Genomic DNA, 20,017 nt, shown 5'->3' with positions numbered 1-20,017 from the left:
TTTCACTGTTTGTGCATTTTGCTGCATCTCGAGTACTTTTTAAACAAATTGAATATTTGAACACAATTATACAATTCGATTATCCAAAGATAATTTCATGCAAAATATAACTTTTAGCAAAAAAATAATAATTTTTTATTATTTTACTTAATAAGGGTTGAAAAAATTTTGAGTTTCAAGTGAGAATTGAGTGCGTAACAAGCTTAATGATAGCACCAACCCTTGTCACTTACACTTTTAACATCTGCCAAAACTACAAAGGGCTATTTTCATCACTTTTTTAAAAAGTTCAATTAGAAGTAAAATAATGTTACATAAATGAAAGATAAAAACTCATGCAGTTTTAATACACATTAGTATAAATGAAATTATCAACAGTAATTATTCAAACAAGGTTACCAGATATGCTTAATTTGTCTATAAAACCTAAATGTAAGCTTTTCAGTTGTGGAAATGAGCATTGGGCAAATGATAATGACACGAAAAGGCTATCTCTTGTCAAAGATGGCTGAATACTAATACTTTCCAAATTTTTGCTAGAAACTATCATAAGATGACCCAAATCGGACTCTAAAACACCCTGAAATTGAAATACATTAATATACACCATCAATAGATACAGAATAGAAAAGATAATTTTCCTTATTGGATAATTTACAGCTTTTTATCTGTTTATTACTATACTTCATGTTTAACTATGCTAGACTAAGTCCATGAATTCAATAACTGTCAGTGGTGTAAACGACTTCATAAGTATACATATACAGTAGGGAACCGATTATCCGGAACGATCGGGACCATCGCTATTCCGAATAACTGATTTTTCCGGTTTTCTGAATCGCTACAAAAAGCCGTTTTTTTATTGTTAAACCCAACTAAAAAAAATTTTTGGAAATAATCTTAAAAAGAAGAAAAAACGATGAAGTAATACACTAATGATTATTTCCAAAATGATGGTAAGATGAACATCTTTCAAAAAAGAAAGAAAAATCCTAAAATCTTATGAGGAAAAAAATTTTTTTTTTTTAAATGGCGGGAAAATTTATTGAATTTCGTTCCAGTTTTTTGGTTTTCTGATTTCCGGATAACGGGTTCTGTACTGTACTATTGTAAAACTTCGTTTATCTCTCTCTCATGTGCTTTTCTTTAAGTGCCCAGGGACAGAAGAATCACGTGCACGTGAGCTTCTTGTTAGCGAAAATTAGCAAAAGTTTAAAGATTTGAATTTTAGGTCAAACAATTCTGTGAAAATTTCGTTGGATCATAAGTTTTTGATTAGCCAAAAATTTCGAGAACCAATGGTCCTGAAAAACGTGGAATTCTATGATATTCTCAGGAAAATCATATGTTCTGCTCTTAATTTTTGAACCCGGAAAGATAATAAGAAAAACCCGGAAAGATAATAAGAAAAACCCGGAAAGATAATAAGAAAAACCCGGAAAAAGAGTTTTTGACTCTAAAGCAACAGTTTAAAGTAGGGGTGTACAACCTTGGCCCTCCGACCACTGAAGTGCAGCCCGCGAGAGCTTCTGAACTCAATAAAAAATAAACAAAAATTTCAAATATTAAAAATGTCTTAAATTTTTTTTATCGCACTTTTAAGTCATCACGTTTTGAAGCTCTCAATTTTTATTGATTCTATAGTAAATGTATGTTTACCGAGCTTTCTTTAAGCCGATTTTATCATAAATCAAAATTATTTTTTAGCACTTATTTCCGCTTTTCAACATAATTTTGAAAATCCTGAATTTTTATAACATTATTATTATGACACGCGAATTTCAGATCACTTTTTGGCAGTTCTTTCTTTTTTTTCAACCATTTTTCTTGGGCAGTTATTGCTATGCCCAAGTAGTTTAAAAAATTACGATAGTTTTATTAGGAATTTTAAATCGCTCATTTGACACGCTTTATTTGTGCTGAATTCAGCATTAATTTAAGAGATTTGCTTTTTTAATTGTTATACTTTTCCACGCTATATACTTTTCCATGTTATTAAAAAATTGACCGAATACCGTATATTTGGGGCCATATAAAATTTTTCGTCAGAGCATAGCAACACTGAAACCAAAAGTTCAATGCTAAGAATAATATTTTCTGAAAAAAAAACATGTTTATAAAACAATGCTAAAAAATTAGGCCTATCAGAAACCCTTTGGAAAATGCAGCTCTATAAGAACTAAAGATTATATACAAAAGCGAAACAGAGAAAATAAAAATCAATCTTAATTTTCGGAGGAAAATTTTAAAGCTGAACATCTCAGTTTTCCAATTACTAGAACAGGTCAAGAATATAGTCTAACAGAAATGTTCTAAAAAATTGCTGTGTCATAATAAAAAAGTCACAATAAAAACGTCTGTAAAAAGAGAATTCTTTTTTAAAAAGAAAAAAAAAAACTAAATAAGAAGTGTTCTTAATTTTTTTAAATGAAAATATAAATTCAGAATACTGAATTTAAATTCAGCATATTGAATTTAAATATTTCACATTGCCATATTTTTAGAAGAAAAGAGTTAATTAAAAGTAAAAGCAGAAAAAACAAATTGTTCTGATTTCCTGAAACAAAACTTAAACACTGAAAATCTCAGTTTTCTATGTTCCCGGTTATCTATATTACGGTACAGAGAAAAAAGTAATCAATAGTATGGGATGTTCTGTTAAAATGATGAGTTGAAATAAAAACAGCAAAAAAAAAAATCCTTCTCAAATCTTGGAACTAAAAGTATAGAAAAAATTAAGAAATTTACTTGTTTGAATATAATTCTTTTTTTAAAAAAAGCAGAAGTGCAAAATAGTCAAAGCAGAAATGCAAAGAAGTCAGTATAAAGTAATCTAGTTTCAATTCTTCAAACTTCGTTTTTCCATTTGTCTTCTGAAAGATGAATTTGTCAGGTGTGCAGAAACATGAATTTTAAAATGTAACAAATTTATATAAAAACTATTCTTTATAACAAACAATGGTATAATATAGTTAAAAATACGATTTTATATTATTCTTCATCATATCTATACAAATTCAAAGAAAAAAAAAGACTTAGAAAAAAACACTCTGCTGTATATTTGGTTGATCACTTGACTAACTGAATTTTTGACAAAAAGGCCAAATACTCGTTACATCCTTAATTTAAATGCAATGTGATTGCAAGTTGAGGAGGAGTTCAGAAAGTGGTGGAAAACTCGAATTTTTAAACTGCTCGCTATTTGTAATTTTGATTAAAATTTTTTTCTGCTTGAATGATCTTTTTCCGTAACAAAAAAATTAAAACGTTTACTATATAAAAAAAAAAATCTAATATTCATTAAAAAGAAATAATAAAGTACACTTTGAATTTATATTACTAAATATATACAACATTTTTTTCTACTTTCCTTCTGTGAGCATTGCAGTTTTTTTTATAATAATTTATTTTTAAATGAATAATTTTTGCATTGCGTGATATGATTTAAAAAAAAAAAACATTTTTTTTCTTGTTTTAATGCTTATTTACTTATTTAAATAAATCTATTTTTGCTGAGATAAAAATGGAAATTATTTTTAAAAAAGTATTAGTTTTTTCATTTTTGACAGAGATCTAATAATTGAACACTTTAATTTGCTGCAAATATATTAACAAGTTTATTGATAAAAAAAAAAAATTAGAACACTAATTTTTAAATAAATATTACTACATTTGCCCTAAACATGTCTAAATATATATGCGGCCCTTCGTTAGTCAACCTGCTGTGCTAGTGGCCCTTCAATCAAAAAGGCTGTGCACCCCTAGTTTAAAGCGATAAAATGGGTTGAAAGTACATTTCAACTAAAGTCGATTTTGAAACCTTGAGGTAAGTTATTGCAATAAACATGTTTTACAGTTTCAACCATTATAAAAATTATTCAAATTTTTTTTCTAAATGAAGAACATGAAAAATAACCTTGCATCCAGATATAACCAAATGTTTTAGATTGACAAAACCATTGTGTCGATAGGAGTCTTCGATGGCTCTTTGGAAGAGTCCACCCGGAAGAGGGACTCTCACGAGTTCTAGGCGTGTCAGGGAAGGGGCTGAGCTCAATGCAATAATTAGGGACAGGTATCTGCAAAGAAACATTTTACAAATAATAAATGAATTTTAATTCTGATTTTTGAAATAACTATAGCAAAGCTTGATTTAAATCATGATTAAAATTGTGATTTAAATCAAATTATTATTATTTTTTAAATCATTGATTTAAATTAACTGATGTTTTTATTTATTCACATTGATTTAAAAAATTTCAAAAACAGTGCTTTAAATTATTGATACTTTTCTTTTCTTAGTTCGAAAATTTATTTTAAATAAATTGCTGCATTAATAAATGTTAGTTAATGAAATTACTTTCTTTCTTGGTGTGTGTTAAATTCCAACACATTTGAAATTACATTTTTAAAAATTCTTTTGATTCTTGAGATTGAAAGTAAAAATTTAATGCAAAAATTATAGTAAAAATTAAATGCTTAAAGTAAAAATTTAATGCCGTCTTAATAGACTTGCATAGCTGTAAAAATTAACTAATAAACATGAATTTTTTTCACAAAAAAATACAAATAATGTTAATTAAAATTCGACCCTTTGATTGAAAAAGCATGGAATAAAAATCTACATTATATATTATTGCTGGAAAATGTATATTTCTAAAGCTCGAGGTCATCTTAAAGAGAAATTACCCTAATATGCCAAAAATAGGGTTTAAATTCACTATTTCATCTACTCTTTAAATTTCAATCATGCATTTGTTTCAAAATGGTTGCTATGTATTCAAAGCTATGTATTATAATAAAAATTGTATTAGGTAGTTAGAGCTTTTAAAATATTGTTATAATATAGTTTTAATATTAATTTAATTTTGATTAAGCATTTATAAAGTTTTTTTAATCATAAATCAAATTTCTTACAGTGTATTGGAATAAAAATCAAAAAAATCACGAACTCTGTTGAAAAGTGAAATGATAATTGTCAAAAGAAATATTTATTTATCCCATCATTTGGACGTTAATCATTTACAGATGCCTACAAAATAGATTGAAACAATAAATTCATTTACCATACAATATCATTGTGAACAATTGCCAGTAAAAACTGTTTAATGTCAAAAGTTTATGTTTCTGATGAAAAGAAAGCCTGCCTATTATCCCTTTAAAAGTTTGTAAGTACTATAAAAATTGGACTTTTAGTAAATTAAATGACAAGCAGTTATAAAAAAATCAAATTACAGAAACGGAATCAAATTAAATACAAATACACTTCATAAAGAAATGCATGAAAAATAATATCATTCTGACTGCATATTAAGTTCACTTTCTATTTTTGAAAAATTGGCATATAAACAGGATAGTGTATCTACCAGTACAAAAACATAATTCCCATTCACTAGTATATAACAGGGTGTGTAGCTAAATTATTCAACAAAAAATAAGCAACTTTTAAGCACTTTTCAAGAATTCAAAAAATAATTTTAAACACTTTAAAAAAATATCATAATTAAGCAGGATAGGAATGTTTTTGACAATTGACAGTTTTATTTTGTTTTAACCATCCTGACAAAAAAAAACAACCTTTTGGCACTGTTTTTGACAGTTGTCAAAAATCATGATTGACGAAAACATTGAAGAGAACAATGTGAACTGTGCCTTTTTGCATAATTTGTAGCGAAAATCATTTCGGTAAAATCTCATTTTGAAAAAGGGAAAACTATGCACTTTTTAAAAACAGTCAATGAAAAAACCACCTTTAAGGGCTTTTAAAAAACGAAAATCGAAAATAAGCACCTTTAAGAACTTTTTAAAAATGCTACGTACCCTGTATACGACATGTTAATTCAATTCTACGTAGGGATACCTTTTCATAGATGAAGGTTGACATTGTCGATAACTACTCTCCCCACATGGGTGACCTTTGGAAGTGATGTTAACACGCCTATCTTGACCGAAACTCCCATTGTCCACATTGGACAGTTGACTTGCTACTTGTGACTGCGACATTATCGACCTCCCCGCGCTCTTGCTACTCAGTCTCGATCACATACAACGTATACACTCGACTGCTAAAGGCAACACAGAAACAACCACGACCGCGAACGATACAGCTCTCACAATTAGCACTCAAAAGTAAGGTGATCTTAATACAGCTCTACCGGTTACTCACAAAACATCAATAAATTAACTAGTGGTATCCGTTCATCGAATTCTACCACAGCTTTAACTCTGGTTGACGTTGTCGACAACATACGGCCCACATTCGAGACCCGAAGGTGATGTGAACATGCCTACCTAGACAGAAACTCTCACTTCGATATGAACAGCCCTATCTTGACAGTAACACCAGTGTTTTCACCACAGAGCGAGAACGCGAGAATCTCACATATTTTTTACTTTTCTCGCATTAAAAAATGATTACCGTGAGAAATTCGCGCATTCTATAAATCAATTTCAAAATTCGCGAATTTCTCGCATTTTGGAAAAAGCTTTGAATTACGCCATTTAGAATAAAATCCATCTCACTCTTCTTCCTTGATCTTTCATTATTTTCAACATCTGCCCCGTTATCTAGCTTCCCTATTTACCAGTATTGTTCAGAACCTTTTCCAACAACAGAACACAACCACGGAACCTCTTTCAGAACATATTTCTCTGCAACCACGTGTTTACCATAGGAAAGGTTTCTTCATGTAAGACGCTCAAATTTTTTATGCACTAATGTAAGACGGACAAATACCTTGTAACGGTAAAATCTTCTATGATGATGCACCAAAAATATTCAATGCTTTAAAAAATAGAAGACGTTAAAAATGTATTATAATTAAAGAAAAGATTTTTGTTTTTTTTGTTTTTTAAAAATCTCACTTAACTTTTTGAAATCTCACCCTGTCTCTGAGAGAGGGTGAGAAATTCTCTCAAATTTTTTTTCTATGATGAAAACACTGAACACCCACTTCGAGCTGAACAAACTTACTTCGTTGGATGGTCCACATTGAACAGTTGACTTGCTACATGTAACTGCGTCATTATCCACCTCCTCGCGCTGTTGCTACTCAGTTTCGATCACACTAACGTACAACGTATTTAATTGATTGCAAAGGGCAACACATGCACATACACGCCCGGGAACTTAATGCAGCTCAGATTGATTCATTTTATAAACCCATTCAAAATTAATTCTAAATATGAAATGAATACCTGAGTGACATAGATGGACCCATACAATGTTTCATAACAAAGGATTTGAGATTTTGAGCAAGAAAACCTCGAAAAGGCTGAAGCTTTGTAAATCTCACACACTGTAAATGCAGATGTTTAAGATGAGGCATGGCTGTCAATTCCGGTACTTCAACCCCTATTCAAAATAAATAAATAGAGATAACATTCTGGTACACAATAGTTAATTGAATAGGATATTATTGAAACATGAAAGGTACTAATCTCAAATCATGAAACTATTTTGCACAAAAAGAAAACATTTACATAGTTATTTGTGTATCCCGTGGCAGAATCACAGTGACAATGTCGCAGAATGTTACAGTTTTCCTTGCAAAAAGACTTTTCTTTTGAAAAGTTAAAAAAAAAAAAAAATTTCTTTTGTGCAGAAATTTACACTTAATATTTGAATCATACAGTTAGATAATCGCTTTTTGATGCTTTATGACGATATTATCCTAAATCCATGAATGTTTCGATTTGTGGATGTTCGATCATGTGGATTTTAAATATCCTGATACATGTCAAACAATATGGAAAATTCGAATTGTGCATTTGAGTATTTAATTTTTAAGGCAATAATTCAATCGCATTTTTGGCAGTTATTGTTATTGATTTCTCCATAGTTTCTAAATCCGTTATTTTTTATGCAATATTATTTATTACAACAACGAAATCTTGAAACAAAACATGCATTTGAGGAGCCCGATTCGCGTGATTTCGTCGTCAATCTCTTTTTGGCGATTACCACCACAGATTTCCTGATCTTTAATTATATATTTTATTGTGATAATTATTTTTCAAAATACGAAGAAGGAAATAATTTGTGCGTCTGCTCCTCCACAAAATGCAAGAATACCACCCATAATATAAGAATAAAAAATTACTGTATGTTTTATTAAAAAAATTACATAGTTTTACAGCATTTTTGTTATTTTAAATTTGTAACATATATGTTTGTTATTATTAAAAGTATCTTGCAGAAAGATACTAGTGCAAGAGAGTTTTGTCGCAGATTGCTCGAAACAATTCTGCCCCAGGGTTTGCGTACATTGACAGTCAGTTAGGCTTCATATATAAGTCATGATTAAAGAGAATAATAGCCTAAAACAACAAAATAATGTTTTTCTTTTTTCTGTAGTTTAAAAAATGTTCTGTCAAAAGTCAGAAGAATCTCATACCTGATTATTAGATATTATCTAAAATCATTCAATAAAACTGATCATAAAAAATAATAAACTATTTCTCTTCCTGTCAATAATATTTATCAAATATTAAGAAAGCAATTATTTTTGACTCATTTTCTCACGAATGTGAGTAACCTAGATCTGTCTGTTGATAAAGATGGTTCATGCGGTTATGCTACTTGGGTTTCTACTTAATCATAAATTACTCTTGCCATTTTTTGTGCAAAAAAGTAATGTTGGAACACTTTTAAGTAGGTAATTAGTATGCATTTGTCACGATTAAAGAAAACTATGATTCATTAACTAGGTTTGGAAACTGTTATTATTCAAAATGGTCAAAGATAAGCAACTGGGAATCCAGTCAAAGAATAGACAATTCCAATTCACAAGTATATAAGATACATTAACTCGATTCTACGTGGTGGGGTACCTGTTCATAGACGGAGGTCGGCACTGCCGATAACTACTCTCTTCCCACATGGGTGAGCCGGACGTGTTGTGAACATGCCTATTTTGGCAGAAATGCCCATTTCCATCTGAACACGCCTATCTTGGTCCACATTGGACGGATGGTCCACATTGAACAGTTGACTCACTACTTGTGACTGCCACATTATCCACATCCGTTGCAGGCCGAAATGGATTGTGGCTGAATGAATTGTGAAAACGTTGAATAGAATAATGTGAAAAGCACGCTTTTGCACGCTGGTGAAAATTGACAAGGTAAAGAAAAAATCTCGTTTTCGAAAAAGGAAAAATTAAGCACTTTTTAAAAATATCCAATGAAAAAAGCACCTTTAAGGGCTTTTAAAAAACGAAAATCGAAAATAAGCACCTTTAAGCACTTTTTAAAAATGCTATGCACTATGACTATGTTATTAGAACTCACAACAAGTTGTTTCAGCAGAAAAAGTTTTAATTTCATTAACACAAAAGAAATCTTTCAGTTTTATGAGGAATATCCAATAAAAATGAAACTTTCTCAGTAGCTGGAATTTCTTAAAGAATGAAAGGGCAGATTAGAAAGATTTTAAAAGATAATGATACCTTAAAATAGCTATAATCCTTACCAACTAAATGGAGGGAGAAAATTCGAGGGTAGGGCTGAAGCTTTAATCTATGTGAAGCATGAGGTGGGAAGACACCATCTCTGTTTTGAAAGTTCCCAATGATTTCCAAGTCAGGTAAATGTTGCATCAGTGCTTCTAATAGTCGTAAATCACTTATCTCCACCGCTTTTAGGTTACCACACAAGCTCAAAGCTTCGATAATACCCGGAACAGTCAATGCAGATCTTCTCTGTCTCAATCTTCTTCTTTCAACTCTTTGGGGGTGAAGTCCATAGACGTATTCGACGTGGGGACATTTTCTGAACAGGGCGTGAATGTGGTCGTCCGTCATAGAGGAAGGCATGTAACCGTACATCTTTCCTTCACAAAAATCAATTGATTTGCACAATTGAAGATACATGCCGACGGCAGTGAAAAGCTTTCGGCAGAGCATCGACAGAGACAGTACTTCGTGCAGAGGAAGATACTGCAGAATGTGACACAGTAATTCATGTGACATATCAAGCATGTCAGTCTCTGACATTTTTAATGCTCTTCCAAAATGACAGTCAAGTATTCATAACTGTGGAGAAAATAACAGAAATAAATATAAATTTCAACAAAAATTCATATTCAATATAGTACAAAAGTTAGTGACTGCAATTTGTGACTGCCAACAGGGTATCTGCTACATTTTAGAATTTCAAATTCATGACTTTTCATGATTAATTCCAAGAATTTTTTATGACTTAACGAAGTTACTATTTTCTCTGACAAAAACACAACAATAAATTTAAAAAAGCATTATAATAACATTCATTGAAATGATAGGTATAACCAAAACTGTTATACTCTGCATCTTCATATTTATAGAGTTTAAATTTAAAAAAACAGAGTAAAGAAAGAGTTAAAGCAATAAAATAGCTGAAAAAAATACAAAAGCAAAAATATTTTTTCTTTCTTTTTTTCTGCAGAATTACATTCTAAAGATACTTTTGTTGTTCATCGGAAAGGAAAGAAATACTCCTGATTTTTTTGTTCTCATTTCGGAATAAAAGAATTTCGCCAATGACTGGCTTGCTTCAGCTAAAATTTTAATTTGATAAGATAAAAAATAATAACACAAATTCTGAAATCACAGAAGTTTAAAAGATAATACGCTCTAGAAATCTTTTTTCTTTCATTTTTTGAAAGAACACCATCATTTCTAAAGAGCACAATAAAAACATTTTATATTTTAATCAAATACGACAGTGAGTGGGGATTTTGTTACAAATTCAGATACTCGGAATACCATGAAATTGGGGGGAGTGGGTAAATTTCATTTCAAAAATTAGATTTTTCGGTGACCTAAATCCATGACTTTTCATGATTTTTTTAAAAAAATAGTTAAAATCATGACAAATTTTGTTCAATACCGAAATTTCTGACTTTCCAGGTGCGCGAATACCCTGTGCCAGTCACGACTTTTTTTTAAGAGGTGCATTTCTATTTTTAATAAACACGGAATTATTTTGAATATTACTTTAATGCACACTTTTTTCTAAAAATTTTCATTTTAGAAAGGAATCATGTAATGCAGGGTTGGAGCTTTGGACGTCCTAAACTGGTTTTGGACAGGACATGCGGGTTTTACTGTCTTAAACTGATCAAAACTGTTTTAAAGTGTCCGAAACCTTGAACATTGGTAAAAGGTAAAAATTCTATATGTGTAACCATTGTACATATAACATTAATAAATATTTGATGCTTTTAATAAAATTTGCCTTCACTTATTAAAGGAAAATAATATAATATAATAGGAAAATATTTATAACATTTAAAGCTTCACAATTCATTGAACAACAAAAGTGAATACCTTACCCCTTAAATATGAATAAATATGCTTTTAATACTGATAAATTATGTTTTTGCATAAGGATAAATAGTAATACAATATCAAAAATAAAATTTTTTAACGTAACAAAAACTTTTCTTTATTCTGCCTCTTGCTCAAAAATGAACCTTTTATTTCTCAAAATACTTTTTATTTTTTTAAAATTGTGACATAATTTAAATAAAAGGGTTTGGGACAGTTTAAGACAAAGGAGTTTTGGACACAACGGTTTAAACCGTGGATTAATCCATTCTGTCCTAAGCTTTTCCAACTCTGATGTAATGTAGGGTTGCAGAACCTTTAGTTTCTAATATATTGGCGGCAAATATAGTAATTTTTATGTTAACATTAGTATACTTAGAGCTAAATTTTTTATCCGTAAAATAAGTAATAACAGAATTAAATACTTTTAATTACTAGAATATACTCAAACATGAAAAAACTATTAGTTTTTCTTCTTTTCTTTTTTCAAATTTCCTTTTTATTAAAAATAGATTCGTTTAAAAAAAGTATAAACATACGGAAAAATAACTGCTTTTTTTAAAAATCCTATGACACAATACTAAAGTTAATTTTAAAATAAACTCTAACAACAAAAAAACTGTAATACTCACAGAGAGAATGATATTTTATTATGAAAAAAAATTATATATATATTTTAATGAGTAATATAAATTCAAATTAAATATTTTAATTCAGGAAAATATATGTGTTTAAAACAAATAAAAACAACATAAGATTCAATATTAAATTTGGTAAAATACTTTAATTTCTATCTATTGAATTATTAGATGTTTAATAAATTTTAAATAAATGTTTTCTTTTTTTTCTTCCTAAACTAATCATTTAAGCAACAAAAAATTTGAAACAAAATTACAAAGAACGCGCAGTTTAAAAATTTGTGTTTACCTCCATTTTTTTAAATTTCTCATGTTGCAATATTAGGATCCTAAATGCTTCATGCAAATGCATGGCACTAACCGCCTAAAAAACGATTGCAAAAATAACTTAGTTTTACAATGAAACGTGAACAAATAAATTCAAAAAGTGATCATTTAAATTTGCGAATAGTTACCAACATTTAGTAATAATATTGTAGGGAAAATAACAGGATCGTCAAAATCGCATGGAAAAATAGAAATAATTGGAGAAAAAAAATCACTTCAATTAGTGAGGATTTAAAATTCGAATGTTGTATAAAAAATGTCAGAATTTTTAAAACCAAATAGAAATGCATAGATATTTACCAAAAAAAAAAGGTTGAAAAATAACTTGGATTGACAATGAAATTGGCACAAATAAAGTACATCAAAAAGTGAATAATTAAATGCATGATTCATAACTCACGAGTCAGAATAGTGTATTATCCAATGGCAGAATTTCTTCGTGCTTTCTGAGCCAAACTTCCCTAGCACTAATATTTTTCTGCAAGATATTTTTAATTATAGCAATATCTAATTTAAAGTAACAGAAACATTGCATTTATAGAATAAAAATGTATAAAAAGATTCTAATTGTAAATGTAATATTTTTTTACTTCTAATAGGCGATATCCTGACATTTTGTAGTCGGAAAAACCCACTAATTACTTCCTCCGTCAAATTTTATAAATTACTACATAAATTAACAATCGTGACCATAACTCTCAAAATAAATATCAAAGCAAAATCACTCGAACAGGACTCTTTATAATAGAGATACTCAAATAGGTGTTTCGAGATTCTGTTGTTACAATAAATATTATACAAAAATATCAGATTTTAAAAGCTTTGTGGAAATCAATAACAAAAGACAACCAAAAAAATCGATAGCAAAAAAAGCAATTGAATCATTAAGTCAAAAAGCAAATACTCAAATTTACTATATTATCTTAAATATATCATACTATTTAAAGACCACGATAAAATAAATATCGATGTCAGCAGAAAATACGATTGAAACGACGCACAGATTTATACTATTATGGGAAAAAAGTGTCAAAGAGTGATTATTTAAGTGTGCGAATTTTAAAATTATATCAACTAATAAATACAGGAATTTAAAAAACTATGTAGAAATCAGAAGCAAAAACAGCCGAAAAAATGGTGAAATCGCCACATTAAAAGTAAATAATCAAACATGCAATTTAAATTTTTCTGTGTAATAAAATTTTATAAAAATATCAGGATTTTTATAAAGATAAAAATTTGCAGCAATCACTGTCGAACAAACGATTGAAACCAGGGATGATTGTGATGCCAAGTGAAAAACCCAGAAATTTTTTGTGGGCAAAAAATAGATATAAATTTATATACCATACATGTTTTGACATATTTTTTAAATAAGATTTATAGGTATTTAGCAACCAATGATGAATATGACACCTTTACAGTAACTTAATTAAAGAAAAATCTTAGTTCTTACAAGAATCACGATGTCAGGTTTTTAAAATTGCGTGAATATGAATCGCAATATCGGATTTTTAAATTGTGATGTACAATTATATTAACCACGTGAATACAAATTGTAAAGTGTAACTATTAAATTAGGCAAATACGAAAATCAATGTTTAATATTCAAACCGTGTGAATAGGAATTGATATATTAAAAGATTCCAGAGCAGTTTCAAACATTGAAAATACGGGGATCTGTCCAGGTCAAATTTACTACTGTTTAGCGGTACCTTCACAAATTCAACTTTAGGAAAAACAGTAGTTTCGGGAAATACTTCTTAAAATTTTATTTTTGTATCCCGTAAGAAACGATAAATCCATATTTTTGTGTTGATTTTTCAATAGTACAGTCTTTAATTTTCACATATTATGTCTAAATTTTCACAAAAAAAGTACCTCTCAGAAAAACCTAGACAGACCCCAGAGATAGCTAAAATCTACCAAACCAAAAGAATCAATTGGTAGATTTCTGCCCATTGGCAGATAGAATCAAGTGTTTCATTAGAGAAACTTTCAAAACATGAATTTTAGAATTTCCTTGAAATTTTCGTCAGATTATAAGTTTTTGATGAGCGTAAGTCCGAGAACCGAAGGTCTCGAGAAATGCGCAATTTCGTGATATTCCCAGAAAAATCATATGCCCCTTTCCTGATTTTCAGACCCAGAAACATGATGCGAGAAACCTGTAATTCCGGGATACCCCCTGAATACAATCACCCCTGAGAAACACTGCATCGATTAACGATGATATCGGCGTAAGCCCAGCGCAACAAAGAGTGATTTCCTTAATGCACAATTTAAATTTCATGTGTTCTAACATTATCAATATTTTTTTTCAGTGAAAATTCGTAGCAATAATTGTCAAAAAAAAAAATCAAAATACTACATAAATTTGCATTGGAATATGAGCAAGTTGTGAGTGATTAAGACTCAAATGCGTGCTTTAAATTTTTCATGTGCGTAACATATTAAAAACATTGAATCAATTTCTTTTCAACTAAATTTTTAAAAAAAAGCGACAAATGTACCACAATGATTGATTAATTTGTTTGTACAACAAATCTGAACTTCTGTAAAATAATGACTCAGTCATATTTTATAATATTATAAGACATGGTGTTCTTTAAAAAATAAGAAGGGTCTGTCTGTTTTTTTTTTTTTTTTTTTTTGAGAGGTAGGACCTATTTTGAGAAAATTTAGACATAATTTGCAAAAATTAAAATTTTTATTAAGACATCAACACAAAAACAAGATAAAGTAGGAAAATATTTTAAAAAATTGTCACCTCAAATATCATTTATGACAGGTTCATTTTCTCCATACAAAAAAGATAATTTTGCTATTGTAAAATTGTGGGCTTAAAATTGTATCCAAATTTGAAATTCCATAAAAATTATTGTCCATAGTTAAATTTCAACTTGAATTTAATAGAAACATGCATTTAACAGTAGGTACTAGCACTAAAAGTTATTTTCATGATAAAAAATTTTTCGACTAGGTCACACAGAAAAAACTTTAACAGAGGGAAAAAATAAAGGTGTGTTAGAATAAATTTACAATAGTGTTTATGATAAAGTTCAAATGTTCAGCATAATGTTCGAATTTTGACTTCCTGTGAAGTTTACAGGGGGAGACGCTAGATTTGATATGGCGTAAACGACCGTTTAGGTTTACCACATTGCAGTTTCTGACCAAACATGTGCTACCTTTTTGTAAAAGACAAAAAAGCTCCTCTTTTTCCTAGATTGCAACGAGTACAGGGTTTGCATGAGAGCTTGTTTTATTAAAAGTATTTTGTAAAACTATCGTTTTTCATAAAGTTGAATTTGTGAAGGTACCGCTAAACGGTAGTAAATATACCCTGGACAGACCCCTGGAAAAGTTTTTAAAAAAATGAAAGAAAGAACATAGTTTCAAAAAAGAACTCTCTTTTAAACTTTCGCAATTTTTTATTTCATATTATTAACTTGAAATTCTATCTGAAGATTGTTTTTTTTCTTCAAAATCTTAGCAATGAATTGAAAAATCACGAAAAAATTTTTTTCCTGTCTGATGAGCAAAAAAGGAATCTTTGAGAAAAATCTTTCAAAAAATTCTGCAGATAGACAGCATTGTTTTAATTTTCAAATTTTCTATTGCTTAACAAACAAGTTGGAAAATTCCAGTATTTTTAAATATTGAGCTGAAGACATAAATTATATTTCATATGTATGACCCAATCATTAGAGAGGATAATAATACCAAAAAAGTAAGGGAACTGAAATGTAACCAATTCTAAAATACATAAGCAACTATTTTTTATTAATTTTATTACACCAACTTCCATTAAAACTTTCACCTCTAAAAAATTGGAAATTCCTTGACATCAATATATTTGGTGACAAAATTTCGGAATTTCGTTTCGTTCGGGGAATAAATAATAATCATAATAACCTGTGAAAGAAGAAATAAGAAATAAGAGAAAGAAGAAAGAGTAAATATTAGATGTTATTTCTGCCCACGTAAGGGAATGCTTATTTTTGTTCTTGATAGGTTCCTGGAATATAAATAGGACTTTTTGCTGTTTTTGGCTGACAAACTTTTTAATCAAATACATCTATTTGATTGGCTGACACTGTCATCCTCATTGCTTAAATATTTTTTCTGGTTTATAAACATTTAGCATACCTATCCCTTGCTTGGCAAACAAGATTTATTCAAGAATTTTATTTTCCTTTTTTATTCCCAGCAGATCACCGAAGTCAAGCATCACTGGCTGCGGTCAGTGTGCGGGTGGATGACCACTTGGATCAGTCTACGTAGGGGCCGAGGGTGTGCGGTATTGGTCCTCGTTAAACTGTTCCACCGTAAAGTGCTCGACATCGCGTGCAGGTCGTTGGGCTACCGAAGCGGGGGGTGCCATCCCCTGTGCAAAGGATCATATTTGTGATGGCATGTCTTCGGATCATCCTCAGGGATGTTTCCCAGACCGTCGCCAATAGCCCATTGTGCAGCTCTAGTGCGACGTAAATGAACAACAACAACAATACCTGCTCTCGTTCCGGTTAGAAAGTATGCAAGTGCTTACCACAGCTTATTCTGCGAAGTGATATTTTCAAACGGATAATCTTGTTTTCAATAAAAGATGCAAATTAGATAATTTCTGAGCTCAAATCTGCCATATTTCATTAGACATTTATGTTATTAAGTAATTCTGGTGAGTTTGAAGTGAAAATTTGTCTTAGTCATTTATAGATTGGTGAAGAAGTACACCAATCTATAAAAAAAAAGGGTGACATGGTTGCTAGATGTTGAATAACTCGTTTTTTTGGCTGTCCTGAATTGGCCTCTTTCCGTTTGCTTATTACTATTTGTTCTTGTTGCAAGCTGTGCATCATCTTATGTTAGTGTTAGCACCTTTAGCATTGTAAATACAAGAATTGTTAGAAGTATTCAAGTAATCAAATACCACGTTTGCAAGAATCTCAAAACACACTGATCACGTTGTGAGCCAAATGGCTCTAAAATACTCCGGAAACAGTAACCAGGAAGGAAACGGTATGGAGCTTGCAGCGTTCCCTAGTGTAGAAAACACCATCCATATTGATGCCTTGAAATTAATTTTTTTTATAATTTCAAGCGAATTTAACTATATATTTTAATTTGTACTTTAGTTAATGAATAAATTTTCGGTTTAAAAGTAAAATCATCTTTTAATAAATTTCGTCATTAAATAAAATTTATAAAAAGAAGAATAAGAATCAGTTTGCACTGACAACAGCTCCGACATCCCGTGGTAAAGGGATCATGTCTTGGGGGGAGAATAATCTTGCTCTCGAGTTAACCAAGGAGAATATCCATGTTTTGTTTTTGTACTAATGTAAAGCAAATGTGAACTTGTTTCAATTTTGATATCCTCCATGAATGTGAATTTGTCGTAAAACTTTACCAACGATTTTTCATTCTCGAGTCAGAACTTAGATCTAAAGTTCTGTTTAAAAAAAGAAATAACGGTTTGTAGCGTTAAAAACAAAAATTCATCTGTAAAAATTCATTCAGTAATTTTTAGGCTTACAACTTACAATGTGTGGTAAATTGCACAATACAGCAAAAAATACATCGATGACAGAAAAAAAGTCCGTTGTTACTGTAGTTCATTTACGTCGCATTAGAGCTGCACAATGGGATATTGGCGACGGTCTAGGAAACATCCCTGAAGATGATCCGAAGACATGCATCACAATTTTGATCCTCTGCAGAGGGGATGGTACCCCCGCTTCCGTAGCCAGACGGGGGAGATTTCCGTATCGTGATCTGTGGCAGAATAATCGCCAAGTCTTGGAAACTTCCGGGCAGTGGCCCACGAGAAACTAAAAAAGAAGAAAACAACAATACAGAAAGGGACCAACCTGAAAGGTATAACTCGTAGCCACCCCGGGCAAACATCTACATGGTTTTTTCCCCCTTCTTTTTTCTTAAAAATGGAAAGTTTAAAATCTATTTGTCACCTTGGCGATTGTAGTTGGCGGGACAGATCACAATACGGAAATATCCCTGCCCGATGACCTGCAGTCTTGACCTGAAGTCGAGCACTTAACGGTAGAACAGTTTAACAAGGACCAATACCGCACACCCTCGATCCCTACGCAGACTAATCCAAGTGGTCACCCACCCGCACACTTTGGAGATACATCCTTCTTCTGAGTTAAGACTGTGGGATCTGGATCTATTATTTTTGGTAAGCTCCTTCTGTTATCTCTTTCTGAAAGAGCTTCCTCTAAATCATCGTTCAGCTGTGGAACCTGTAGTTTAGATCCTGGAATCAAATGTTTCCTATTCCGTCGAAGCACTTGTTTGCCTTCTTTAGCAAAGTATGACCTTGGTGTACAGTTCCAACTGTACAGTTTTCTCTGTACAGTTCCAACAGCCTTCCTATCAGTTATCCATACCTTTTCACCCGAAAGTATTGGTTTCAATTCATGAGCATTGTTCCTCCGATCATAATCCTTTTTCTGCCTTTCTCTTCTTTTTCTTCTAATATCTCCTTCTCAATTAGCTTTGGTTGAAGTAGTGAAACTACTAAAGGTAAGGTTGATTGTAAGCGACGCCCCATCAACAATTCAGCAGGAATGTAGCCATTCTTTAAAGGTGTTGTCCGATAACTCAATAAAGCCAAGTAAGGATCTTTAGACTTTTTGAATCTTAATTTAACTATCTTCACTGCTGCTTCAACAAAACCGTTGCTTTGAGGATATCTCAGACTTGAAGTAATGTGCTTAAAACCGTATACTTTTGCAAAGTTTTGAAACTTAGCTGTTCTAGTAACTTCAAACTGTGGTCCATTATCTGACCTTACAACATGTTCCATTTCTGTCAAAAATCGATTTGCAGTGTAAAATTACTTTCTTTGATGTTAAACTATCCAGTTTTGCCACTTCTGGGTAACGTGACTAAAAATTTGTAACTAATAAATACCATTCTGTGTGGAGTTTAAATAAGTCCATAGCTACAATTTTCCATGGTCTCTGAGGAAAACTAGTTGGTTTCAAAGGTTCAGAACACTTTTTAGCTTCCTGTATACATGAAGGACGGTCCCGAACTAATTCCTCTATTTGTTTACTGATGCCAGGCCAGTAGACTACTGAATTCGCTAAAGCTCGACATTTAATTATTCCCATATGCCCTTCATGGATTTTGCCTAATATTTCTCGTTGTAGCCTATTTGGCACGATTATTCTGTTTCTTCTCATTAATAAACCATTCTATATGGAGATTTCATATCTTAGAGGCCAAAATTGTAAGCAGGATGGTAATATCTGGTTTTCTCCGGCCAACCGTGAGAAGCGTAATTGATCACCATATTACATGTTGGAGTCAGTCTCTTGTTCTAGTTTTATCTGGGAAAGTCTCTCTGAAGACATCGGAACAGATTCTAAGACTTGATTGATAAAAGCTTCAACTTCCTCTTCCAATTCCAGATTTGGAGCTTCTTGTTGATGTGATGCTCTAGATAGTGCATCTGCTACACAAATTTTTTTTCCAAGAGTGTGTAATACATCAAAAGAATATCTCATGAGTCTCATTTTGAGACGTTCTAGGCGAGATGTTAAATCATCCAAAGATTTTCTAGTAAGTATTGGGACAAGAGGTTTATGATCTGTCTCCAAAAGAGACTTGGTACCCATTAGATAATCGAAATTTTTTTCGCATGCTTCGGAACTAAACACTGGGGGTTCCGCGTTCGGCTGGCCACCTGACCGGAACATCTGCTCCTGCACC

At 31.0% G+C, this 20,017-nt stretch overlaps 1 protein-coding gene across 5 annotated transcripts in view; it reads right to left on the bottom strand.

Annotated features, from left to right (window-relative positions):
- LOC107452580 (F-box only protein 38) overlaps nucleotides 1–16,264 on the bottom strand; it is a 60,081-nt gene extending 43,817 nt beyond the window's left edge. Inside the window, exons 1-6 of one of the 5 annotated variants that reach the window (XM_087158365.1) lie at nucleotides 16,193–16,264; nucleotides 12,675–12,752; nucleotides 9,473–10,034; nucleotides 7,198–7,354; nucleotides 3,917–4,079; nucleotides 400–580 (exon numbers count right to left, since the gene is read on the bottom strand). In XM_087158365.1, the coding sequence (XP_087014491.1) occupies nucleotides 400–580; nucleotides 3,917–4,079; nucleotides 7,198–7,354; nucleotides 9,473–9,995 (1,024 nt within the window). In that variant the 5' untranslated portion in view covers nucleotides 9,996–10,034; nucleotides 12,675–12,752; nucleotides 16,193–16,264. Of the gene's footprint in view, nucleotides 1–399; nucleotides 581–3,916; nucleotides 4,080–7,197; nucleotides 7,355–9,472; nucleotides 10,035–12,674; nucleotides 12,753–16,000 lie in introns of all 5 variants that reach the window. The other 4 variants (XM_087158364.1, XM_087158367.1, XM_087158366.1 and 1 more) reach the window with 4 other exon arrangements.
- Between the last annotated feature and the right edge of the window lie 3,753 nt (nucleotides 16,265–20,017).

This window comes from Parasteatoda tepidariorum, chromosome 2 (assembly GCF_982258835.1).
Source record: "Parasteatoda tepidariorum strain Cologne lab strain chromosome 2, Ptep-v5.0, whole genome shotgun sequence".
NCBI classification, from domain to species: domain Eukaryota; kingdom Metazoa; phylum Arthropoda; class Arachnida; order Araneae; family Theridiidae; genus Parasteatoda; species Parasteatoda tepidariorum.
The sequence above is the reverse complement of the archived record's forward strand: the minus strand, read 5'-3'. Positions and strand labels throughout refer to the sequence as shown.